Source organism: Fringilla coelebs (genome assembly GCF_963513975.1).
Source record: "Fringilla coelebs genome assembly, chromosome: 5".
Lineage (NCBI taxonomy): Eukaryota > Metazoa > Chordata > Aves > Passeriformes > Fringillidae > Fringilla > Fringilla coelebs.
Genome location: NC_140033.1, coordinates 53414902 through 53440959, shown reverse-complemented (window position 1 = coordinate 53440959; position 26058 = coordinate 53414902). Strand labels below are relative to the sequence as shown.

The 26058-nt window shown below is 37.1% G+C and overlaps 1 protein-coding gene across 3 annotated transcripts in view; it reads left to right on the top strand.

Moving 5' to 3' along the window:
- WASHC4 (WASH complex subunit 4) overlaps nucleotides 1-26058 on the top strand; it is a 37534-nt gene that overhangs the window by 1612 nt on the left and 9864 nt on the right. For all 3 annotated transcript variants that reach the window (XM_084206812.1, XM_084206811.1, XM_084206810.1), the window contains exons 2-23: nucleotides 2407-2546; nucleotides 3629-3682; nucleotides 3794-3859; nucleotides 4028-4073; nucleotides 6321-6388; nucleotides 8637-8719; nucleotides 9704-9746; nucleotides 10258-10361; nucleotides 11149-11269; nucleotides 12727-12850; nucleotides 12951-13078; nucleotides 13731-13891; nucleotides 16077-16203; nucleotides 17488-17613; nucleotides 18901-19008; nucleotides 20353-20499; nucleotides 20605-20684; nucleotides 21564-21669; nucleotides 22394-22510; nucleotides 23544-23712; nucleotides 23847-24001; nucleotides 25544-25618. In XM_084206812.1, coding sequence (XP_084062938.1) covers nucleotides 2407-2546; nucleotides 3629-3682; nucleotides 3794-3859; nucleotides 4028-4073; nucleotides 6321-6388; nucleotides 8637-8719; nucleotides 9704-9746; nucleotides 10258-10361; nucleotides 11149-11269; nucleotides 12727-12850; nucleotides 12951-13078; nucleotides 13731-13891; nucleotides 16077-16203; nucleotides 17488-17613; nucleotides 18901-19008; nucleotides 20353-20499; nucleotides 20605-20684; nucleotides 21564-21669; nucleotides 22394-22510; nucleotides 23544-23712; nucleotides 23847-24001; nucleotides 25544-25618 — 2348 coding nt within the window. The remainder of the gene's footprint in view (nucleotides 1-2406; nucleotides 2547-3628; nucleotides 3683-3793; nucleotides 3860-4027; nucleotides 4074-6320; nucleotides 6389-8636; nucleotides 8720-9703; nucleotides 9747-10257; nucleotides 10362-11148; nucleotides 11270-12726; nucleotides 12851-12950; nucleotides 13079-13730; nucleotides 13892-16076; nucleotides 16204-17487; nucleotides 17614-18900; nucleotides 19009-20352; nucleotides 20500-20604; nucleotides 20685-21563; nucleotides 21670-22393; nucleotides 22511-23543; nucleotides 23713-23846; nucleotides 24002-25543; nucleotides 25619-26058) is intronic.

Genomic DNA, 26058 nt, shown 5'->3' with positions numbered 1-26058 from the left:
TGTAAACACATTACACCTTATCAAGTATGTATGCTGCTCTGAAGAAAAGGATGATATTTGCTTTCTATCATTTCATTTTCTTCCTCTGAGTCAATTTATTTAAGAAAAATGTTCTGCATCTTCTCTCATCTCCCAAGTATTTTTATTTGTGCAACTCTGCCTATCTCTAGCTAGCTGAGAGCTTCCACTCTCTTGTCTCACTAAGAAAGTGAGAAATTATTGCTATTTTATAGATGATCACTACAAGGTAGCAAATTGATGGCTGTCAGTAATTAAGTATTTGGAAGTATTTAATGAGCTGTAGTGTTGCTCAAATCCATCATTTGTCTACTGTCACCTTTCCCGTGACAGTCTGTCAGTCTCTAGCAGAGGATTGTGAGGTGTTGTTTGAGGAATGCTCAGTGTTTTTGTTTCATAGAAACTGATTTGAACAGCAATGCCGGTTTCCTACTCTTGTATGACTTTGAAGTTTTTTCTGTTCTTCCTATAAAGCCCCAGTGCCGGTCAGTTTTTCTGTTCTTAGTTTGTCTTTTGATTGAAGGGAGGAGATGTACTGGGGGAAGTACCAGAGCATGCCTCTTTAATGTCTCCCCTACTCTGGATTTTGTAGCAGTAAGGCACTGAAGCTGACCTAGTGGCTGGTTAAAATCCATTCAGGAAGGCTGTGCATCTCTCAGTGTTTTAGTGGTTTGCTGCAGTAGAGCTTGCCGACGATGCGCTGGAAAGAACCTGAAGGGTGAGATGGACTTGATGCAATAGAATAGTGAAATGATACAACTTAAGGGCTACACATCAGTGCTTGGAGTGCTTCTGATGGAGAGTGTTTTACTCACTTCTCTTACGTGAAATCCAGTCTCTTGATCTTGACAATGCTTGTGCACTGTCTAGGCTGCAGGTATTGCTAGAACTCAGTGGCACTAATGCCATTATTGTGGGAGAGTGTGCTGTGCTCCTTGGGTAGGCTTTGCAGTCTGCATGCCTTTATGGTTGGCATTGCTGCTACTTTCAAGTGCTATCTTAAAATTAATTCAGATCTTCACTGCAGTCATTTCTCCTTCTCAGTGTCAACCTCCCTGCACGTAGTCCTTTTCATCCTTATCAATTTATCTTTATTCGTTCTTCCTTTTCTGCCTGGTGCAATCTCTCAGCAGATATTTTCTTTCTGCAAAAAAGGTTTCAATGATTGATTCAGCAGTGCTCTCCCACTGAAGTAGCCATCAGCTACCATTTGGTTTGGTTTGCAATGACAATGACTAAGAGGTTGAACATGCAGAATAAAAGAATATATTATTATTAACTTTCTAGACCAGTCTACTTGATAAATGTGAAAAGGGTACATATAAAGCTATGTGACAGCTGAATTCTTGTGTAAGAAAAGTTCAGTTGCCCAGCTGACCTTCATTCTGTAACTTTTTAAAGATAATTCTATTTTCAACAAATAGCAGAAGATCACAAGCTGTTAGATTTGTTATCTAATTATGGGAAAGACACTTTAATCTTTGCATGAAAAAGGATTGTACTTCCTGAGTGTAGGAGCCTTGAACTGTAATAATTTACTCTGGTTCAGATTGTGCAGCTAAGTCAGTGATTGTGTATAATCTGGGGAGGAGTGGGGAGCATCTTAACATGGGAAATAAAAAAGATCAGGATAGAAAGCATGAAACTGTTTTGCGCCAATTGACTTTAGAATTAGTTTGCTACTTAAGACCAGTGTTGCTTGTGTTTGACCAACTGAATGTTAGCCTTTGAACCTGTTTGTCCCTTGGAACCTACTTGCCCCTGACACTAACAGGACAGCTGTGCATTTCAATGCCCAGAAGAAGAAAAATTCTGCCTCAGAAGGGTGAATTTGAAAGTGGGAGGAAATGACTAAAAGCCATAAGCTTTCCATGTAATGCTCAAATAGCTCACTGAGAGATACCAGGGAGAAGTGGAAAGTGGATTGCTGGAAATTCTTCTGCCACTCAGGCTGAAATTATTAGACCCATTGCCTCAAAGTTCTTATATAAATGCATTTGTACTGGTTCAGCTGATGGGCAGGGTCACCTGCTGTGCTACAATTTCCGCAGTAATTTCTTTGCTCAGCACCTTATGTGATTGTTAAGGTTTTCGTTTAACAATACACGTACCTTGAAAAAAATTTTTTTCTGCATACTGCTTAGCTGTTTGATACTCTTCAAGTAGTTTTTGAATTTCTTTTAAACCAACACTAAGTTATAGGATTGCTTTTAAACAAAAAAGAACTTTGTTTTAAATCTGCATTTTATTAAAGAAAAATGCCACAGCAAAATGAGGAATACAGAACTAAAGCTAAATAGTAGGATATGAAATGTTTTTAATAACATTTTTTGATATTGCGGTTTATTGAATTGTCTGTAAAACTGTACAAATGTTATCAATTCTCAGAAATTCATGCTGAAGTGCAGTTGAAGAACTATGGAAAATTTCTTGAGGAATATACATCTCAGCTGAAGAGAATTGAAGATGCTTTGGATGACTCTGTTGGAGATGTTTGGGACTTCAGTCTTGATCCCATTGCTTTAAAGGTCTTCATATATTTAATATACATTGCACCTGTTACTTTCCTAGTTTGTCTTTTCCTTCAAAACCTCCAAAGTAAAAGCTGGATGCATTTGTGCTCTTAAAATTTTGACTTATGTCTTTGAGAAAACTATCCAATACTATTTTAATTATCAAGTAATTAATAAATTGGTGCATATCATATGAGAAGACTTTCACATTATTATTTTCTAGTCTTACAGTTACTAGCTGAAGTTGAATGAATTTCTAATTCTTCATGTGTTGAGAAGGCTGGTTGCAGCAGACTTCTTCCCTGTGACTCTTAGTGTTTTTATCTGGGGGCTGGGGTTCCAGGAGAGCTCACTTAATAGTTGTAAAACTGCACAGTGAACTGTGTGTATTTATAGTTTGTATTTTGACCTAATGGCCTTGATACAGTATTGGCCATTTTCTTGGTCACAAATTCTCTGTCCTCTGTGGAGCATTAGCTTTTTCTCTTCACTGAATTTGCAGACATAATTTAAAAGAACTTTTGTTGCCATACGAAACTTGTGTGTGCTGAAGATGCACTCTCAAGCAATCATCTGTTTGAATAATTTGAATAAATTATGTGTAGGGCTACCACAGTACTGCCTGTTTATGGACTAGTCAAAATCAGGCTGACTTAAGTACAAATTGTCAATGCCTGCATACAGATGTATATTCTGCTTCCTCTTTCCAGCATTTGGAATTATTAAATCATGTTTTAGTTTTCCTGAGCTGTTTTTTCTCCTACATGTGCCATAATGATCCTGCTTTTGCTTTACAAGTTTTGTAAGTAAATTGTTGTAAATGGTATGTAATATACCTGGTTATTTGCCTGTCTGCCTAGAGTGACAGGAAAGGTATTTCAATGTGAACGTGAAGAGTGAAGGGTTCCTGCAGTTCAGGCTGCCAGTAATGTGCAATTGTGGCTCTCTTATGACTGACCCTATTTGAGATTAAACTGGGGGGAATACTTGCCTATTGGGCGGAATGTATTTTTGACTAATGTTTTCTAAAGTTGCTGATTTGTTGTTTCTGTTTGGTTGTTTTGTGGTTTTTTGTTTGATTTTTATTTTAATTTTAGCTTTTACCATATGAACAGTCCTCCCTACTGGAGCTCATAAAGACAGAAAACAAGGTAAGCACTTTATGCTTAAAGGAAAAAAAAAGTTATTCAACCTCAATCCAAGCCCTCTAAATGTTGACTTGTTTGTAATCTGTGTGATTTTTTTCCTCACTTTGAGTCTAGGTTCTAAACAAAGTTATAACAGTGTATGCTGCTCTTTGCTGTGAAATCAAGAAGTTAAAATATGAGGTAAATTCAGCTGACTTTTATTATTGTACATGAAAAGGTTTGCAGTTTAGCATGCTGATATATACATTTTTTTTAATCAATAAAGAAACAAGACATGTCTAAATAATTTTGTGGCTTGATTACATATATCCTATTTATTAAAAAACAAATTTCTGCTTTCGTTGTTAGGCAGAAACTAAATTTTATAATGGCCTCTTGTTTTATGGAGAAGGAGGTAAGTAACTTCTTTTGCTGTAAAAGTATGTAGCTTTATATTATTGCTTCAGGTTATATTAAATGCTACAATAACTGCAATTTTATTATATGGAAACATGCTTTCTCTATGATGCACCCAAGTAGAGAACTTTGAGCGTATAGGGGTATATGTTAGTGTCTTGTAGCTGTCCTGAGTTAGCTTAAGATGATAAGGTTTATCTGTAAAGCCCTGCATTAAGTATTGTTACATGAACAGGAAATTTTGTTGCAGCCTTATTTATATGGGAAGTAGGGAGTGTGAGATCCCTACATACAGCTTGTCTACTGTACCAGCTATTTTGCAAGGTATGGCACTGAAAACATGTTTTTCACATGTAAACACATCCTAAACCTACTTACTTCCTTTTGGAGCTCCATTTGACATCGGTTGTAGTTTAACTGTAGTAAAACAATGAAACCATTAATAAATAACTTGGCCCAAATACTGGCCTCTTCACTTCTGCAGTTGGTATTCCAAGACAAGTTGGAGTGTGTTGATGTCACCTCCCCTTTCAGTGCAGGTAACTCACACTACATGTTTAGACCATGGCATAAGAGGGGCCCAAGTCATCGTAAGTCAGTTCACAAATGGTGAGACACTGCTTTAGGTGACAGCTTTTTGCCTTGGAGTTCAACTGGTAACTCCTGAATGACTGGCCTTAAGCTTGTACCTTAAGGGATACTAGTGTGGGAATAAGCACAGATCTTTGTCATAAGAGACATCAGAGAGTGTGACAGAAATATCAGTGAAATCTTGAGCTCAGGACTGTTTATCATTCTTTTAAGTGCTATATAAGATAACTGTTGTGCTTAAGGAGCATGGAAAAATGGAGGATTTGGTAGCTTGTTATGTGGGAGGTTTTTTGAGGTGTGTGTGTGTTTGGGGTTTTTTTCCTTTTTTTCTTAGCAGACTTACTTGTCTTATCAGATATGGTTTTAAATATTTTAAAGTCATATGCTGTCAAAATGATACTAGGAGATCCCTCAGAATTTTCCGTGTCTCTAGTGTGAAAAAGCCAGAGTATAGCAGATGATTGTATTACAGCAGCAATTTGTTCCTGATGGGTGTTGTGCAGAGAATGCTCGGAAATGGCAGGAACTGAGAGGTCAGCCTTCTGAGGGTTAGGTAGGAATGCAGAAATTATGTTCTTTATTTCCATATCCCTCCTTGTAGCATTTTCTTTGATAACAGCAAGCTTGCTTACTTTAAACAACTGGCAAAGTTACTGGCTCAAGGATGATTGAAATTTAAACAAATACTATGCTGGCTATTTCCATCTATGTAAAGAAAACTTTTTTGCCCATCTTGTCTTCGTAGTGGCTAGGACTAGTCTAGGAACTTCAGGTGGTTGGGTAGGGTTTTTTGGGACATAGACTGAAGAGATTAAAGGTTGCATAAAATGTGGAAATGGGAAGCAAAGCGATGTTTAGTATCCTGTCTCAGAACTCCATGTTAGAGAAAAATGGGGACTCCTTTAATCTCTGACAGCTGTAAAAGAATATATTTTATGTAGCAAGAAGACCTGCATTTCTTAGGCAGGTAAACTTGTAATTTTAAGTGAGATTTTCTTGCTCAAAGTGACCCAGAAGAAAAATCTCAAGTCTAGAGCATCTATCTGTTGTCACATTAAAAAGACAGTATTTTGTCAGGTGATGTTCAACCCGCTCCAGATGACTGAAACACTTTGGCATGGCTGATGTAATTATTGTATTTCTGTGTTCTATGTCATACAGATAATGCTGTGAAGCTATGGTGGTAAGCCTGTTCTTTTGTGCAGAAGGATATGTAGGAAAAAGAAAATTAATTCTTTCTGGTTAATCATGTAGTATATTCTGTCCATAAAAAAAACATCTGGATGTTGCTTGCAAGATAAATACCTAGTATTTTCATGCAAATTTCTTAAAAATAGAAACATTTATATGAAGTTGCATAATACATATACCATTAAAGAATTATGGGGTTTATTCTTCTTCTTTCAGATGAAGGAGACTTTTCCCAGCTTTGTATCTAATTTATAAACGATGTAATTTTGAATGAAAAAGAAACTCCAAAAATAAATCCACCTTAGCAAAGCAAAATTAGGAGGTTTTGAGGCTCCATCAATACACTTATAACAGTGCACTCTACTAGAATGACAAATAAATGGCTTGGAGGGCAAGATTCAGTGTTAGTTTAGCAGGTACAACACGGGCTTTAGAAACTGTTGACAAATGTTTCTCTTTTAAGCCACAGATTCCAGCATGGTGGAGGGGGATTGCCAAATACAGATGGGAAGATTTGTTTCTTTCTTGCAGGTAGAGTATGTTTTAATTGTTTGAGAGCAATTATAATCTTAATTTTACTTGCAAAACGGATTTAACAGTCTGCCATATCCTGTTTGTGTTTTGCTGAAAGGCATAGCAGTCATCTGATATGTTACTACGTTTGCCTGCAGACTAGCTGATGTATCACACATTGTTTAGGGATTTTTTTATACTTCTCTGTAGAAGTCTAATGAGAGAAGAAGTTAGAAATTTAAAATATTTCAGTAGGAGAAGATACATTGAGGAGTCTTTCATCTGTAGTTAAAGATAGCTGTTTTTATGAGTTTGGTTAGCAAGTTCTCCTGTTCATTGAATATTGGAAATGGGTTAATTGTTTTATACGTTTGGGTTTTTTTTAGCTGGTAGAAGAAAACAAAATCAAAGTATGTACCTGAAAAAAATTGCTTATGTTTCCTTCAAACATTTTTGTAAGAGCACTCCTTTCAATGAAAACAAGGTCTGTATTTTTTCTGAGGATTTCCTGTGCTCTTGGTTTTCAGTCCATTGTGGAGTTTTTTGTCCTTAATATAACTTAAGCAACTGTCCCATTCCCAAAAATGTTTCTATTTTTATGCAATATTGCTTGTAAGGAGTAGCTGTGGGGAAGTAGAGAATATAGAGAAAGCTTCCAGAACGTTTAAACAAATTCTGGTTGAACAGGGGTTAAAATTTATGGTCGGATTCTGCAGCATGACACTAATCCTTGTCATGACAAGACAGATGCTGTGTAGGAAGTAATTACTCAACTTCCTTTACCATGCTGAAGTACAGTGAATTGTTAGGATCACTTATGTTTTCTTTCTCATTTTCCTCTTTGTCTTATCACCTTTGTAGGTTTCATCCTTCGTTCTCTGTTGAGCTTATGAAATTTGTTCTTTTTCAGCAGTTGGATTGTCCTAAATCCATTCAGTGTTCTACATCCCTAGATTAGGAAATGCTGTTCTGGTCAGTGTTATAAGCATATCCCCAGGCGTGGTGTGAAAATAGGAAGTTAACAAAAAGGTGAAAAGTTGCTTTCATAGAGCTAGTGACCATGTATTGGTTTCTTGGCTCTTCTGGGCTTTCTGGATTAGCTAGATGCAGTATCCTCAAATTTACTAGGTCAAAAAGTTTTTTAAAGCATTATCAAAATAATGCTCTGAAATATTAGTTTAAAATTACAATCTTGTCTGTATTATGTAGCTGCTAATATGCATGTGCTGTTGAATTGGACTTCTTTCCAGAAATTTTAAAATGGCAGCTGGTGCTGCCTCCCCAGGAAACATGATCTCATCTGTCTATTAATCCATTCTTCTGGATTCTGTTGGCTTATTTCAGCTGCATTTGTTGGAGCAGTAGAATTTTAAGAAGTAATGTTTTGTGAAAGCTGGTGACTAATAGAAGGCAGAAGCCCAAATAGGATCTATTTTTGATGGAGAGGAAGACAGAATTCAGCTGTTAGCCAGTCTCCTGGCTGGCTGACTGTTCAGCCAGTGTGGGCTGTCTGCTATAAAGCCATCTCTGTGCAGACTGGCTAGACTCATCACATACTGACATTTCCCTGATGGGATGTGTAAGGTAAATTAATAAGCAGATATTACTTCAGTTAAGGGAAACTCAGATTAATTTATCCTGTTGTTCAAGGAATGCTGTGGTAAAATCCATTATAGAAATTAAGATAATTCTCTACATAGAGTTGACATGTCAGAGTTGATGGCAAATGTTTACTCATTTTGTTACATAACCAAGCCTAAGTTCTGCCTTCGTCAGGCAAGCATTTCAAAGACATTGACTTTCCTTATTTTGAGGCAGTATTCTGTGGCTTATCACTCTTACAGTAAGAGTTCCTGTGGTAATTTCTAATTTGAATTTGGCTATTACCAGCATCCAGAGTGTGACTCTTGAATCTAGTAGGGAAAAAGCACAGCCTCTGCTGGATTTTGTCCCTGAAAGTACTTGGGCTCTGTTGTCAAGTCACTTCTTGCTGTCTTTGATAAATTGAACCAATACTATAAATGGTCAGAGTTGTACTGGAAGCTTGTGTTTGGTAGTTTCTTAGCTTAGTCCCAGATCCTTTTTCATAGCTGTTAGTAGGATGTTTTCCATCCTGCTGTAAATCTGTCCACTGACTTGGGTTAGGGATGTAGTTGGAGCTTCGGCTGCATATTCTGTAGTTTATGTTCAGGTTTTTTTGTGTAATGACAACTTGTCTATTGGAGGATCTATACATTTATATGCATTTTGTTTTCTTGTATTTCAGGAGCTGTCTTGCTTTGTTACCCGATGTTATGAAGTGGTGGTGAATGTAGTGCTTCAGCTGGCTGTTCTGTATACCAGCAACAAGTAATTATTCCCTAAAATGCTGTATTGTTACTATGTTGAGTTAAATGTATAAAAGATGAATGTTCTATTTAAGGCATAGTCATTTTTGGAATATTGTTGTCTAGAGATAGAGTGCTTTGCTGTGCAAATTTGAGCTTCATAAAGAGTTATGGAAATGGTTTTGTTTTGTTTTCAGAAAAAATAGTGCTTGTATATTGTGAGATGCAAGGATGTTAGTGTTTGTCATTTTTAGTCTTTATGTTTGAGAAATATTGCTGATTTTTTCATCCTTGCTCTGTTTGAGACACTCCTCCTGTTTCTTGATACATAGCTTAAAAATCAAATCACTTCTACAGTCTAATTTGAAAATGTAAATCTTGGCATATATTCTTCACAGAATAGCCATGGCTTTAACATCTGAAGTTTAGCTTGGTAAGGGCTGTTTGGTTTAGCTTCTTTGAAAACAGTGAGGAAGGTTTAGTGCTGAGCAGGATTGTTGGGAGTTAGCTTTGAGTACCTCTGCAGGACTCTCAATTGCTTCCCCATCCCCCAATAGGATAGCATCATTCTTCTCAGTTTTAGTTTTTGCTTTTATTTTTGACTCGTGCCACAGCACAAGGCAGACTTCCTGTGTGGTGCTGAATGTGTAGCCTGGACCTGGCTTGAGTAAATACAAAGTGGTTTTATTCCCTGGGTGTGTTTCAAGGCCATTTGCATAACTAAAGTGGGAATTGCTGACACACCTGTGCACTGAATACGCTTGCTGGTTTCAACCAGTCACATGCTGTATCTTTAAAAATACAGTTTTAAATTTGATCAGAGCATACAGATTTCAAACAGTATGTACTTTTCATCAGGGTTTTGATTTTCTTTTGTTTCCTGAAGTTACTATGTTAATGAAGAAAAATGTACCCAGAAAACAGAGAACACACCTTGATACAGAACTGATAAATATGATCTGTTCTAAGGATTAAAAAGGCATTAAAATATTGATTTTATTTACAGGAATGCACCTAAAATTATAGAGACATCTGGAGTTCATTTTCAGGTGGGAATGATTTGGAACTCTTTTGCTTATGTGAATATATATCTGTCTTGATGATTAATCCTGAGAAAGACAGTATGATAGTGACTTTAGAGAACAGCTTTCAATTTAAAGTTTTTATTTTATTGATCAGCTTTTTCTGACCTTTATATGGGAAGACCTGGTGTCTCCATGTCTGTCATATTCTGGATTTCTTAGCAACAAAGTGTTTGCATGCTCCCTTATTGCAATGTGTGCCTTGGCATATAGGCTATTTTAAAAATTGTGTCTTCAGTGTCAAGGTAGATCAAGGAATTTAGTTTGTGTGCAGACATCCCTTTAATATTTCTTGTGTCACTACAAGTCAAATCTTTAAGCTGCTAAACCACAGATTCTCCTGTTTAACTCTCTAGCTTATATCTTGTTGGCTAAAAACCTATTGAAAGGAACTGAAATGTTATGTGCCTCCTATGACTGCAGTAAACGTTCTAATAATTACAGTCCTTTCCTTTCTTTTTTTCCCCTTCACAAACAGGCAATGTATGAGCATCTAGGAGAGTTGCTCACAATCTTGATCACTCTGGATGAAATAATTGACAATCATGCTACACTGAAAGATCACTGGACCATGTACAAGAGGTGTGTCTCTAATGTGAAAAATACTCCCACAAACTAAGACATAAAAGCCTATGCATCTGTCTGTGTTCCAAGAAAGTCAGCGTGGGAGCATGGATTTTGGTAGTCTCTCCAGAAATTTCAGTGAAGAGCAGGGCTAAGCTCCCACAATGTCCTTCTAAGGGCACCAGTAAATATTTTGTGTGTTTGAGTATGAATGTTGAATTTTCGGTGGAGGGTAAGCGTCTTGGCAAACAATGTAATAGTTGGTGGGATTTAAAGAATATTCAATAAGAAATTTAGTTGTGTAAAGAACTGAGCTAAGACTATCCCTGTCCATATTGATCATGGCAATGGGCATACAGCTTTGAGAAGGGATGGTACCTTAAGTAAAAGCTGAAGAGCCAACAATTATAAAGGCAGCTGAATTAGTGGAATATTAACTTTGTCCTTGAAAACCCAAATAGATGAAAGTTACTCAAATGCAAATCGTTTATACAGACCGAGTGTATTTTTGGGGTTGGTTTTTTTGTGGGTTTTTTTTGTTGTTGTTTTGTTGTTTTTTGGGGGGTTTCTTTTTTGTTGGTTGGTTGATCGATTGATTGGTTTTTTTGTTTCTTGGTTTAGGTTTTTGTGTGTGTTTTTGTTGTTGCTGTTGTTTTTTGGTTTTGTTTTTTTTTAATTTTGGGGTTGCTGCTAAGGGCAGGAGGGGGGAATCAAAACGTCTAATCAAAATAGTGCAGGATATGATAAAACTGTGACTATGTTTTAAGTGTGGTGTATGTGTGTGTTCCACTCCTACCCCTTACAGGCTGCTAAAATCTGTCCATCACAACCCTTCTAAGTTTGGGATTCAAGAAGATAAACTAAAGCCATTTGAAAAACTGCTTTTAAAACTGGAATGCCAGTTACTTGATGGAATGATATTTCAGGTAATGAACTTAATATTCCCCAGTATGGTAGAGGAAGCTTACATGAAAGCAAGACTCTTTTCAGAATGGTTGGTTTGTTTGTATTTTGTCTTTGTTCCGGTCACAGTGATGTGTGAATTTGGCTCTTGAATCTGTTCCTGGGAGAAAAAAGGCTCTGTTGTAAGATCCCTTCTTGCTCTTCTCATGTGCTTCAACTGTGCCAAGCTTTGAATGGTAGCAGTAAAGGCTGACTTGCTGAACTAGAGAAACGGAGGGCTTGGCATTAGGACTGTGTATGATCAGAATTCTGCTTTTGTCCGCATAATAGTAAGCAGGTTTACGTAGCATATGTTTTTATTTTAGCTGCAAATAAATTAATTAGTTTCCTCAATAATCTTTAAAATATGTTGAGTGTGACCTGTCATTCCTTGTGTACAAGATAGGTTGCTGTCATTAGAGACCACTGTGGTGGGACATAGCCCTGAATCATGCAGGGACACAGGTGGATGAGAAAGATTTCGTTACATTTTCTGTGCAGTTTAATTAAATTTAATTAAATTCATACAAGAAGCCATTTCTTTAGAAAAGTGTATATTACAGGCATTGAAATGGGATGTTGTGGCATAGTGGGCAGATGATAATGTTGTTGAACCTGTTCAAAGCAGAGTCAGTTGCTCGGATCATGCCATTACATCTTAAATGGCATTAGGGAAAAAGGGCTTGTTCTGTAAAAGCCTTCAGAAGGAAATTGTAGGTAAATAATTAATCACAGTTTGGTTTATTCTTTCAAAGGACATTGCTACCAGCTATCCATTTTTCATGTTGTATTTCCCTGATGCTGTATAAGTACAAAGACTTCATAATAGGTTTGAGACATCAATAGGATTTGACTGGAATTTATTCAGGAAGTTTCCCCTCCTGTCCTGCACATGCCTCTTCCTAACAAAAATTCATTAAAAATATTAGATGCAGTTCTAATAACAACTTTTCTAATCTCTTTGTAAATTATGGAATGTGTTTATATTTTTTGGCTGTCATGGGATTTTGGGAGCTTTTTTAAACTGCCAGCAATATTGTATGGTTTTATGCTGCAAGGTCATGAGCCACATCCTACAAGCGACTTGTGTGATAATATTGATTAAAGGACAGTTAGTAACACATTATAAAAATACGCATCTAGTTTCTTAGCACTGGCTTATCAAATGGCTTCTTTAAAAATACTCCTTAAAGGAAATGGGAAAATAAATAAAATGGGGGTTGGAGTGTCAAGTGTAAGAGTGTTTTAATATTTTCTGTTTTATACTTAAAAATGTAAGCATAGTTTAGAATATGTATGTCATAAAGGGTTCAGGCCTACTTTAGGTTAGTCTTAAATCAGTGGGCTCTTCCAGTATTCTCTTGAAACCAGTACTCTTTTGAGGTCTAAAACTCATGGCATTATCTTGATTTATTGATATTTTCTCCCCCTTTTTATTCAGGCCTGTATAGAGCAGCAATTTGATTGTTTAAATGGTGGAGTGTCTGTGTCAAAGAACAGCACATTTGCTGAAGAATTTGCTCATACTCTTCGCACATCTTTCGCAAACGTTGAAGCCAAACTTGGTACGGCAAGCTCATGCTTTTCATACCAGCTTCACTGTTTCTCAAATTGTTTATATTGTGTTTGTGTGGGAGTAAAATCCACAAGGGTGTGTTTTTTCAGGCGAACCTTCAGAAATTGACCAGAGAGATAAATATGTGGGAATCTGTGGCCTCTTTGTACTGCATTTTCACATTTTTCGGACTGTAGACAAGAAATTTTATAAGTCATTGTTGGATGTCTGTAAGAAGGTAAGTTCTTTATTCTTTCGTCTTTCAGTAATGAAGTAGATAATTTCCTGAGTTACGTAGTGTAGCACAGACTTGGGAAAAGAAAGAACACAAAAAAGTGTGAAAACAGCAGAGGGCACAGTCACTTACCAAGTGTGCATCCTAATACTTAATAATTTTCTACTTTTTATAACTCCCCCCTGCCATTTTCTTTTAAAGATGGTCTAAAATTGGTGCACTCACATAGCAGCAAGGTAAAATAAACTTAACATTTCTATTAAAATCTTTCTTCTCAAGATTAATATGACACTGAAGACAAAAGTCTCTTTGAGTTATGAATACTCTGGTGCTAAATTAATGCTGTAGGTTTTGACTGTGACTAGAAACATTTGTTTTGGAAGACCTCTAAGTGCAAAGTTGAGTGGGATGTTTTCATATTGGATGGCATGAAGAAATTATTAAATTCTCTAATATTGTTTAGAATCACTGAGAGTGGTTATAATTTTGCCTATGGTGTCCTTAGTGAACATCTAGGGAAACTTTTTTAACATCAATGCAATACTTTGTAGGAAACAGTTACACAGAAATAAACTGAACTGTGTTGTTTGTGTTTATTGCTATTTGCTAATATTTCCCCCTCCTTTTTTTTTTTTTTTTTTTTTTTTCTTCCCAGGTACCAGCCATTACATTAACAGCTAACATTATCTGGTTTGCTGACAATTTTCTGATTCAGAAGATTCCAGCTGCTGCCAAACTACTGGACAAGAAAAGTATTCATACAGTTAAAACACAAAGGGAGAACTTTCTACAGCAGAGGGCACAGTCACTTACCAAGTATGCATCCTAATACTGCCTTATGATGCTATTTGTCAAATAGTTGTTAAGCACTTGGGCTTTTTCCTTCAGCGTAGTAGCATGTTCTGGGGTGTCTCTCAGTGGTGTTAGTCACTTGTTCACTTCAGCAGTGTATGTGTGTTAGTGTTGCTGCAAAAATTTTGGTCAAAACTAAGCTTCTTTTCATGTCATGCTTTCAGAAAAATAGGTATTGTTACACCAAAATAGCAATGTTCTTGGCAGTTTTAAATATTTGTGTCAGTTACTTCTATTTCCGTATTTTCAAATTCCCTTTTGTTTTTTAAACTAGTGTCTAGTGACCTAGGCTGCTTTGTTTTCTGTTAGGGCTCTCTGCTTTCTATGTGTTTATGGAGGTAAGTTGCTGGTAGGCTGATAGTGGAGCTTTCTTCTGCTTGGTGATGATATTTTCTTTGCAAGGTTTTCTTTCTTTGTGACTTTTTTATTGCTTGTTTAATGGTCTTTGAAGTTATCTGTTTTTAAAGACAGCCTCCCTTGTTTTGGGTTCTGCATGTAGTGTGCAGCTCATTTCTTTGTCTTCTAAAATATGCTTAAAGATGAGATGGAATATTTTTAGCTGTTAGTCTTAAGAACAAGTGTCCTGCATAGGAAGATAACAGGGCTAAGGTTTGTATGTTTAAGAACAAAACAAGAAAGTGGAAACTGGGGTCCGTGGAATGTCAGTAAAAACTTAGGTTTTGCTTGTTGTCTTCCAACCTGATAAACAAGCTGGCAGAACTGAGTTGGAGGGGAGGAGGGAAGGGGGAAAAAGCAGCTCTGTGCCTGATTCTCTGACAAATTATTTTCAATTCTGCCCTGTTTTCTTTTTCAATCCACTTTTTCCTAGCCCTGATTCTTTCCTGGTTTTAATTCCTAGGTAGGGCATAATTGCACTGCTGCTTTGCTTCTGGTCTTGGGCAGTGGCACAAGTCTCAAGATTGAGAAAAAGTTCCGAAAAACATCTTGGTACTCACATACATTTCATAGAAACATAGAGTCATTTAACTTGGAGAGGGCCTGAAGGATCACCAGTTATAACTCAACAGTGCCAAGTTCCCCACTAAACCATGTCCCCAGGGCCCACATCTGCATATCTTTTAAATACCTCCAGCAATGGTGACCCAATCCCTTCCCTGGACAGCCTGTTCCAGTGCTTGATAGCCCGTTTGGTGAAGAAATTTTCCTAATCTTCAATCTAAACCTCCTCTTGTGCAGTTTTCTCTTTGCCTGTCACTTGTTACTTGGGAGAAGAGACCAGACCCCACCTCACAAAAATCTCCTTTCAGGGAGTTGTAGAGAGCAGTGAGATCTGATCTCCCTGGGTCTCCTTTTCTCCAGGCCCTCAGCTCCCTTGCAGGCCTTATGCTCCTTCCCCAGTTGTGTTGCCCTGCTTCATACACACAGTTTTGAGGATATTTTAATCAAATCCAGGTTTTGCATCTGCTGATTTGAATTGTGCAAATAACTTTTCCTTGCTTGTTTACAAATCTTTGCACTGCCTTTGATAATTGGACTGTTCCCTAAATATGAGGACTCTTTTTAAAAGCGTAATTTTTGGTAACAGCATCAATGACCTAAATACTTTCCTGCTACAACTGCTGGAAGAAGTTATATTACAGTGTCACAATTCTCCATTTAACTCTACTTAACCGTTTATTAAAACTAGTATAATTCACACTGATGAACTTCTGTAGAATTATGTTACTTAAGAACAGTCCAGTCTGGCTTTGATGTAATGACAAGTTATATTTGTTTCTGTGTGTTTGTGTGTGTGTAAGCAACAAACAAACGAACTGCGGTGAAAAAAAGTAGCACCAGTGTTGGACTTTTCTGTCCAGTGCTTAAAAGCATTTTCTGACAGTTTTATGTAGCCTTTTAATTTAAGGAAGCACGGTATATGCACTGCTAAGAGGGCCATATGTTCTCTTGAAAAGTGGATGATTTTTGACTCATTGTATAGACATAATTGGCAGACTAACTAATCCTTACCTGTAGAGAATTTAAATGTGAATGAGTATAGGGTTCTGATACTTTTGGGAAGGTGAGTTATTTTGGGGACTGAAGGTTTAAAATATTTCCCTTGCAAGGGTAAGGTTTGGAAAGAAATAAGAAAATCTTCATAATCTTCTTACTTGAAGCGAGCAACATTCTCTGTTTCCTTCCACAGAGATATGCAGTCATATTATGTTTTTGTGAGCTCGTGGATGACAAAAATGGAATCTATCTTGTCCAAGGAGCAGTGCACAACAAAGTTTTCTGAAGATCTTTCTAACCGCTGCAATGTCTTCATCCAGGTGTGCAATCTTTTAATGTGGTGATGCAGCAAACTGATGTTTTGGTGCAAGTTATTGAACATAAAAAGAAATCACTGGAGTTCTATGATCATTGGTGTGTAATTTCACAGTTTTGGAGTTCTTATAAAGCTTTTAATGCCCAGTACTCTTCCAAGAAAATCTGTCTTTTGATAAAGAATGTGCGGAGAGGGAATCTGACTAAATACTCAGTGGCTAGAATTTTGGATTTTTCTCTTGACACAGGAAATCAAGAAAGCTTAATCTTCTCTGTAGTAAAGGTTTTGGGTTTCTTTCCTTTTGAGTCATGAGGTACTTACAGTGGACTGAACCAGTGTCTATTTAATTTTCTCTAGGACGGCACAAACTCCCAGTAAAGGCTTTGTGTTGTTTCATTGTGCTTTGCCTAGTGATGATACTTTGTTAAGAATCTTACTACCTTCTGAGACAGCTGGGGTTTTTTTGCCTACAAACAGCATGTCATCTTAATGCAAGATGCATCTTATTTCTGAATTTTATTTTTTGCTAGGTTTTGTAAGTATCTATCTATCTGACAGAAAGATAGGCATGTACCAGGATCTGTGTTTTTTACATTTGAATTAGTTGCGGTGGACTTAAAACTTTGCTCCATACTGAATTGAGTTTTCTACACCACTGTATTTTCCTATATTTCTTTCTTTTATTATTTCCTGTATTTTTTTCTTTTTTTATTGTTACTACTTTTTCTTTGAAGTAAGTTTAATAATTGTTTGTTATGTTGTTTATAAACAACATTGTGTTTTAAAGCTTAGCATATATTGATGTAAAAAATATTGGTATCTTTATTGTGGAATGGTCATCTCTATTTAGGAAGGGTAAAACTGTCTAAATACTGTCAGTGTATTTGTTCCAGAGAATCTGGAAGGTTTAGATTGTTTTTGTGATGGGATATTTCTTAGGGAGATGGAAATTGTTTGATGGGTTGGTTTACAATAGTCTGAAGCTATTAGACCTTTGAGGCTCTGTGATGATTTGACTCACTAAACTGGGTTTAAATGGCATGGCTTTAGAAGAGGTTAATCAGATGATCTGATGAGTCATAGGCAGTTTCATGGTGTTTGCCAAGAAAAGGGTCTCATTCAGCTTTGGGATCCCAGGCCTGATTAGTGGAATGGTAGGCTCTCCGTTGTGCAAGGGCAAAGATTAGCTGTCTGTCATGTATGGAACAGAACAGAGAGCACTTACTTTATTGACATGTGGAAATATGATTTTTAATTTTTCTTCCCCTTGTATTAATTTTATTTTTAGGGTTTTCTTTATGCATACAGTCTTAGCACCACCGTTAAAACAACAATGAATCTTTACATGTCAATGCAAAAACCTATGACCAAAACCTCAGTAAAAGCCTTGTGCAGACTTGTGGAGCTTCTGAAGGTAGGTCACTGGATGAAAATTATTTATTTCATGTAGGAATTACAGAGAACATTGACCAAACATCCCATATTAAAAAAAAGAAGCTGTGATAGGAATTGTTTTTGCACGCATGGCCTCTTGTTTGAGAGTGGTTTGGTTAGAGAATAGATTAGGGAGGCTAGGACTGGGTTGATTTGTTTGTTTTGGTTTTTTTTTTTTTTGTAGCTTCTAACTGGCTTCCTTAGTTGATGTCACAGAATATTTGAGGTTGGAGGGGATCGCTGGAGATCATTGGTCCAGCCTATCCCTGCTCAAGCAGACACCTAGAGTCCAGAACAGTGTCCAGATGACTTTTGAATATCTGCAAAGGTGGAGATGCCACAACCTTTCTGGGCAAGCAGGTGTTACAGTTGGTTACCCTCATAATAAGAAAGTGTTTCCTGATATTCAGAGGGAAACTCCTGTGTTTCAGTTTGTGCTCCTTGCCCCTTGTTGTGTCACTGGGCACGTCTGACAAGAGCCTGGCTCCATCTTCTTTGCACACTCCCTCCAGGTATTTATGTACAATGGCAAGATCCCCCTCCAAGTCTTTTCTTCTCTGGCTGAACAGTCCCAGCTCTCCCAGCCTTTCCTCACATTTGAGGTCCCCCAGTCTATGAATTAGCTTCGTGGTCCTTGGCTCGACTCTCTCCAGTGTGTCCATGTCTCTCTTGTACTGGGGAGCCCAGAACTGGACCCAGGATTCCAGATGTGGCCTCACCAGGGCTGAACAGGGGAAAGGGTCACCTCCCTTGAGCTGCCAGCAAAGTGTTATCCAGTGGAGCCAAAGCTACCATTAGCCTTCTTTGAGACAAGGGCACATTGCTGCCCTGCACTCAACCTGCTGTTCACCAGCACCCCCCAGGTCCTTTCCTTCCAAGCTACTTTCCAGTTGGGTGATTCCTGGTATATACTCATGTATGGGAGATTGTTCTTCCCCACATGTGGCACTTCACCTTTCTTCTGGTAGTTTTTCCAAAAGGAAGATACTCTTTTTCAGGATAGCTTCAGGAAGCAGTGGTGAACAGAACTGAAAAAAATCCTAAACCAAAAAACAAAACTCAAATCAGTCCTGAAACTTTTTTATGCTCCTGAATAGTTTTATTTTCTTGGTTTCTAAGGGTTAATCGTAACTGCTAGTAACAGCACGTTACAAAATTGAAAGAGTCTGTATTTGCAGTGTGGATGAGTCACAGAGCATAAAGCCAGATTCCTAAGGCAGCAGTTTTGGTAACTACATGAGCTAATGTGTTTTGGGATTGACTTCAGGCAATAGAACATATGTTTTACCGAAGAAGCATGGTTGTGGCAGACTCTGTGACACACATCACTCAGCATCTGCAGTATCAGGCTCTTCACTCTATCTCTGTGGCCAAGGTATGTAATCAAAGTTCTAATAATAATCTCCCTGTCTAAGTATTTTTAAAAATATTAAGTTTCATTTAAAGTGGGTTTTGTATTTTTTTCTACATGTGTAGTGTAATCATAATCCAGAGATATATACGCTTTCCAGTCATTCCAATCTTTTTCCTAGAAAACTGTACAGAATAGATAGTTGCCTGGTTTTTGACTAAGAATGCTTCCCCTCTTCCTCTAAGCTGCTGCATCTCTTGTTATCTTCTTCTTGTGTTCTTTTTAGATTTTATTTCTAGTGAATTCCACAAACTGACCTTTGCTTACGTCTTTTCTAGTGCACATTGATAAAGCAATCTGTTGGAGGTCTAAGCAAACAGGCTGTTATTTAAATCTGTCTTTTTGGCAAAATAGCCAGTACATGAGGGCTTACTGGAGCCTACTGTGGGCATAAATTCTCTGTTTGACTGTGGGATAAAATAGTTTCTTTTGCTTGTCAAACCTCAAATTTCAGAATTCAGGTCAAAGGAAAAAATGAGACTTTACTATGCCTGTTCTGATGTATTATTGATTGGTTTTATTCTTTTGTCACATTCAGTAGCAGAGTTACAAAGGAGGTATGCTATTGTTACTGGTGCTGCTATGAAATTTCCTTTTTATTTGACTGTAATCTCAATTTATGTATCTGGCATCTCTGTAGTTTCTAGGGTAAGCAAAAAAATAGTTGTATCTATAAAAATTTATACATACACATATACATATACATGTATATATGTATGTATCAGGAGTAGCATAAACTGAAGAGTTTCCAAACTTTGAAGTCACTCAGAAAAATTGTATATCTTCAAACACTTCCTATATATATATATATATATATATATATATATATATATATATATATATAAATATAAATAAAAATATGTATTATATGTATATCGATATCCTTTGTAAACTTTTCAAATTATATCCGTAATTACATTGCTATTATTTTTAAATTAATAAAAGAATAAAAATATGTTGAAACTTTTGCATTGGAGGATATTGAAAAGAACACTTGTGTGAACAGTTCTTGATATTTTGATTACTTATTAGAAAATATGCTAAAAGGCAAATGTTGGTAAATAGAAGGATCCATTAGTATGACTTAACCTATGTTCATGTTGGCTGCACATATTCCAAGAGTAGAGACAGGTAATATCACTGAATTGGCAGAGTAAGTGAATTTGGATTCAGTTAACTGTTCACAAAACATGTTTGCAGAAATCCTCAATTTATGAGAAGTCCATAAGCTTTGGGAAGAAGTAGTAAGCTATTGCCCTTGGGCTTAGGTAACTTTTCTCTGAATTTCCATGTCTTTTTGTCATCAAGAAAAGGGTGATTTCTGATAAAAAGTACAGTGAGCAGCGCCTGGATGTCCTCTCTGCTTTGGTGTTGGCTGAGAACACCCTCAATGGGCCAAGCACAAAACAGAGGCGACTGATTGTTTCCCTTGCACTGAGTGTGGGAACACAGATGGTAAGTGCCATCATTGTTCCAACCCTTCGTTTGTTTGGTGGAGTGTCTTACGAAAAAGTATCAGCTTGTGATCTCATATTTCTTTTTTTTTCTTCGTTTCTACAGAAGACATTTAAAGATGAAGAACTTATTCCCCTTCAGTTAGTTCTGAAAAAACTGGACTTGGTCAGTGAACTTACAGAGAGGTAAGCGGTGACAGCAGTATGGTAGCATAGTGTCTTGAGGGAGCTGGATCCGCACTGTGTGAATGGCAAAATCTGCTCTCTGCATGCTGGTGGTGATTATTTTTGCATGTTTTTTAGACCAGGAATGGACAGAAAGAATTCCAGAGTTAAGCCAGAAGCTCACTTGTGTTTGCGCAAGTCGTATTTCACCTGGCTGTTGATTGTTTAGAAATGCCGTGACTTTCTTGGATGACTTGGTTTTATGATACTCTGAAGTATTCCCCTTAACCCAACGCCAAAATTTCCGAGTTAGTACCAGTCTGTTTGGGAGACTGGGCTGCTAGTTTACATGTGAACCATGTTTTACTGCTGCTGTAGTTTTTGTGCACACTCAAGTTACATCATGCTGGCCATTTGTAAGCCAGGTGAATATCTGGATTCCATGCAGTTTTCAGGAGAGAGACAAACACCTTTAGTGGTTGACTCATGAGATACAACCTGTCTGCATTTTTCCCAGGAATTTATCAGGAAATAAATTCCTGGGAATTTATTGTTTCTCCTTTGACTTACAGGAGAAATTTAGAATATATGTTTGATCTCTACGCTGTTAATTGCATGGAATAAGAAAACAGTTATTTAGGAATTTGCTGTAATGTAAGATTTAAGTCTTTCAGAGACTGAGTTAGCTTTTTCTCAAAAGCAAGTACCTTTTATTTATAAATGGGTTAGTGGAAAAAAATTCTTTAATAAAGAACTTCTGGTGGTCAGTGCATCTGGAACATTAAATAATGGTGTAAAACTTAGGCTTGAAGTGCACTTGTCTTTAGTTTAAACACACTCACTGTGTTAGAAGAATGGGTTCTTCCAAATCTGTGTCTAACAATTAAACTTTTATTCCAGAGTTCGAGCACAATGTGACTGTTGTTTCTTATACTGGCATCGAGCTGTCTTTCCAATCTATTTAGATGATGTCTATGAAAATGCAGTGGATTCTGCCAGACTACATGTAAGTAATAGTGTTACAACTTACTGACTGTTGTGACAGATTCAGATGAAGAGATGATAAACCTCAGACTGAAGCTCTTAAAGGAAAAGCTCAGAAAGCAAATCCCTGACTACTACTGAGTCAGAGATTTCTTCTCATTCTGGAGGATATAAAAGCAATATTTGTTCTAAATCTATCTATTAGATTTCTTTAAAAAAGCTTGGGTTGCTATTGTTAACTCTGCGTCTGTCTCTTTGTTTCTCTGTTCATTCTAATTTGAAATGAACACCTGCTAGACTTGAAGATTAAAAGTCTTTGTTCCTCTTCGTGGTTACATATTTCTAAAGCAGATATCACTGTGTTCAGTGGTTGTGTGTTAGATAGTTGTCCTGTAGTTTTTTCCACCCCTCATCTCTTCTCCCCTTGTTGAAGTAATGTGTGCTTGCTGCAGATGCGAGTCAGGCTTTGGCATGATAATCCTGATAAAAGTCAAATGTCTGTTCCAGGGTTGTACAGTACTGAAATGAATAAAGTGCAAATAATTTCTGGTAAAATAGCTAATAATTAGGATCTTCCAGTCCGTAGCAAATAATACCTCAAATTAAGTACAGGACACTTCAGTAGGGTTTACAAAGTCAGTTTTTAATGAAAACGGGAAGACTAGTGATTCTGACTTTTGTTAGCTTTGAACACTGTTTGAGGTGCTGGTGTCATATCTGTCTGTTAATATGTGTTTTTTAATAAGTATATGTTTAGTGCACTCCGGGACTGTGTACCTGCTATGATGTATGCAAGACACTTGGAATCTTATGAGGTGCTTCTGGAATGCTATGACAAAGAAATCATGGAAGTGCTCAGTGAGGTAATTTGTTATGGTTGGGAATTAAACACACCGCTGTGCTTGAAATATCTTTAGCTCAGATTAGCATCTATTGTAGCAAATCTGATATGATCTGTAAAAATAGCACAGAGAACTTTGGTGTGAAGTGTTTTAATAAATAGGATAGTGTTTGTTTTGACTGATGATTTCGGTTATTTAAGACTCATGTTTAACAGTATCTGTGTTGGCTGGGAACATGAAAATACTGCACTCCAAATTATGTAAATTAACAAAAATCTCAATTACAGATTTGACTGTGCAGACAAAGGAAGCTTTTTGGCAGATTAGTTTCTGTTTGGATGAATGCCTAAAATAAATGCTACTGTTCTTAGTTTCCATGCATGGCTTTTAGTATTGAAGGGTCTGCAAATATAGATGGCCTCTTGACTGAATTATTATCTAGAATTTTGAAGGAGGTTTGACAAAGAAAATCCAAATTTGGATTTCCCAAGTCTTAGTTTTTAACCTTTGAAATATGCTTTTTATTTGACTAGTTCAAGACAAAACATTACATATTATTCAGAAAATCAGACCAAATTTCTTATTGCAAGACTCTTCCTCACTGAATTTGTTCTTACTATTAAATAGATAGCTCTAGGCTTAGTTCCCCTTAAGGTAAGATGTGAGAATTCTTGAGTTGTGTTAAACTCGCATGTGGAAGTTTTAATCATGTAAAAAATGGCATTAGGTAGGTAAGCCTTTATGTTTTCTGAGGTGTGTAGCTTTTTCTTGCTATTTGTACTAGAACAAAAGCACAGGAAATCAATATCTTTCTGGTTCCCAAGTATTTATTCACTTTGGCTTGCGTGGCCCTACCAAAGCAAAGCTTTCTTCACTAGTTTAATCAGTCTTACACTTACCTGTGGAGAAAAATGTTGAATCTTCTAACAGAGCATTGTAACTGGACACTGAACATGACTTTTTTTGTGTGTGTGGTTTGTTTGTGTGTTTGTTTGGTGTTTTGGTGGGTTTTCCTTTTGTTTTTGTTTTGTTTTGTTTTTACTTTTTTGAATAGCACTTGCTGGACAAATTGTGTAAAGAGATAGAAAAGGACCTGCGCTTATCAGTTCACACTCACCTGAAGCTAGATGACAGAAACCCCTTCAGAGTTGGCATGAAGGACCTGGCTCACTTCTTCTTTCTGAACCCAATACGTTTTTTCAATCGGTTCATTGACATAAAAGGTGAGGAGTTACACATTTGCTTGGTTCTGTTATTTTCATCTCTTATACTTCGGCTTTGTATATCTCTTCACTTCTTTCCACACTTTCCTAACTAAATAGGTAGCATTATTTTAGTTCATCCTTTGTGTTTACAGCTTATGTAACTCATTATTTGGACAAGACCTTCTACAACTTAACAACCGTAGCCCTTCATGACTGGGCCACCTACAGCGAGATGAGAAACTTGGCAACCCAGCGCTATGGTTTAAGTATGACTGAGGCTCATCTTCCCAGCCAGACTCTGGAGCAGGTACAGTGCCCACAGGGAAGGAATAGAATTTAAACCATTCCACTGTCATGGGACTGAGTCACTGAAATGAAAGTATCCAAGAGCAGAGAGCTGTTTGGAAAAAGTGACCTTGAATTTCTGATTGAATTGTGAGGCAGGATCTTCATCTGCCTTCAGAGATCACCCTGATATTTGTTAATGTTATGTTGGACTTGAATTGTTCATTTTTTTAACATAATGAAATGAATTGAGTATGCAAAGCCAGAGACAGTTTTCCTTAAAACTCAGTGTCAGCAGTTTGGCAAGCTGCTAAGACAACTGTTACAAGTCTGGAATGACCTTTGAGTGGTGGGTCTTTCTCCCTGGTTTATTGCTAGCTTTTCAATTTCAGCGGATTCTGCTTAGTGATCATCAAGAGAAGCTATTTCACAGGCTGGAGATGGAGGACTTTGGGACACCTGTGAATTGGATTCTAGGAGAGGGACATAGAGCCTCCTAAAAGCTGCTAAACAGGGTATCATTCAAAATAAAGTTGTAGAGTCATCAAGTTAATGGTGAAGATACTCACTGTTACAGGGTCTACAGATTGCATAGTTCTGGAGACTTTCCTTCCAGAGTTTTAATATCTTGGATATTTTTGGCAGTTTGCTTTGTTCCTTTATTTGGGTTAACACATTGGTGAAGGCTCTTAGAAATACAGCCCCTTTTTTCCTAATATTTGTGATGGCTGTGTCTTCCTAAGTAGAAAGAGTGCCTAGAACTAAGAACTTCAGCTGGTTTTTTGGCACAGAAGTGCTGTAGATCAGTTTCTGTTTGCAGCTTTGTTTTTCTCTTGGCCATATTTGATCAGCACATTGTTACAAAGAATTAAACAGTTTCACAATGTTGGTTTCATAACATTGATTCTGGTATGAGCTTTACTTCAAAACAAAGACACCTCACACTACATAACCCCCCAGCCTCAAAAGCCTGATGAAATCCCTGGCACAACTGGAAATAGGGTATATAAATTTAATAGCATTATCTCTAGGCACAGTGATAATTCAGGGACTCCTTAGGGGAAATAGTGTCAACAATTGTAAAATTTATACTGTAAATAGCAAGCCTCAGTCTTTTATACAGGTTGGATCAACGGTATTGAAAATGAGCTAGTTGCTTATTTCTCTATATTTCATCTATATGTCTGTAGGAATCTCTAAGGCAAGATTCTATATTTTAGAATGTGAAAACAGATGCATCTCAATTTTTTGTTTTTTATTGTTTAATTGCGCCTTGTGGAATAGGCTGGAGAATTCCTTACTTTCAGGGGAAGCTGGAAAAAGCCAGGCAGGACTGAAAATGTTAAAACATGGGCTGAGCTGCTTTTTTCTTCTCTAAGCATTATCTTACAGACACCAAACAAAAATTGTTAAGAGGTTCTTCATTTTGCGAAGAAAAACACTGCTTTCTAAAATACCTTCTAATAATTGCATAAGTAGTATTTCTGCACCTTAGTGGTTAGGTGTGTCAGGAGTTCTTGAGAAGTCTTATCATAGTAATTCTCAATAAATAATATTGTTTCAGGGTCTGGATGTTTTGGAAATCATGAGAAATATTCATGTTTTTGTATCCCGCTACCTCTACAATCTGAATAATCAGGTAAGGTATATCCCACACTTTTCCTGCTGTTTGGCTCCAATATGACGGGAGTACATGTAAGGAGGCCCAGGCTGAACATGCATACTGAGAGGCTATAAAATAGTATTGGTGCTCTAGAAAAACATCTTGGGGGATGCTGTGGCTTGGCCATGGAGAATGTTGTGTAGCATATTTTAGAAATGTTTTGCAGTAGGATCACTGCATGTCAATTTTCCAGGGAAGCTAGAAGGCAGCAAGGATAATTGGCTGCTCTGTTAAGAACATACTAAGTATGTTGTGTTTTTTGAGCTTGAAAAATGTGTATCTGAAAATGGTTTATTGGAGAGATGAAGCGGTGAATGATATGGAGAGCATCGACAGGGAACAAACCTTTGGGGTTTCTCACAATGTGAGAATGAGGTGCCCATTACAAAAATGAGTGGCTTCCTGAAAGAAAAGTA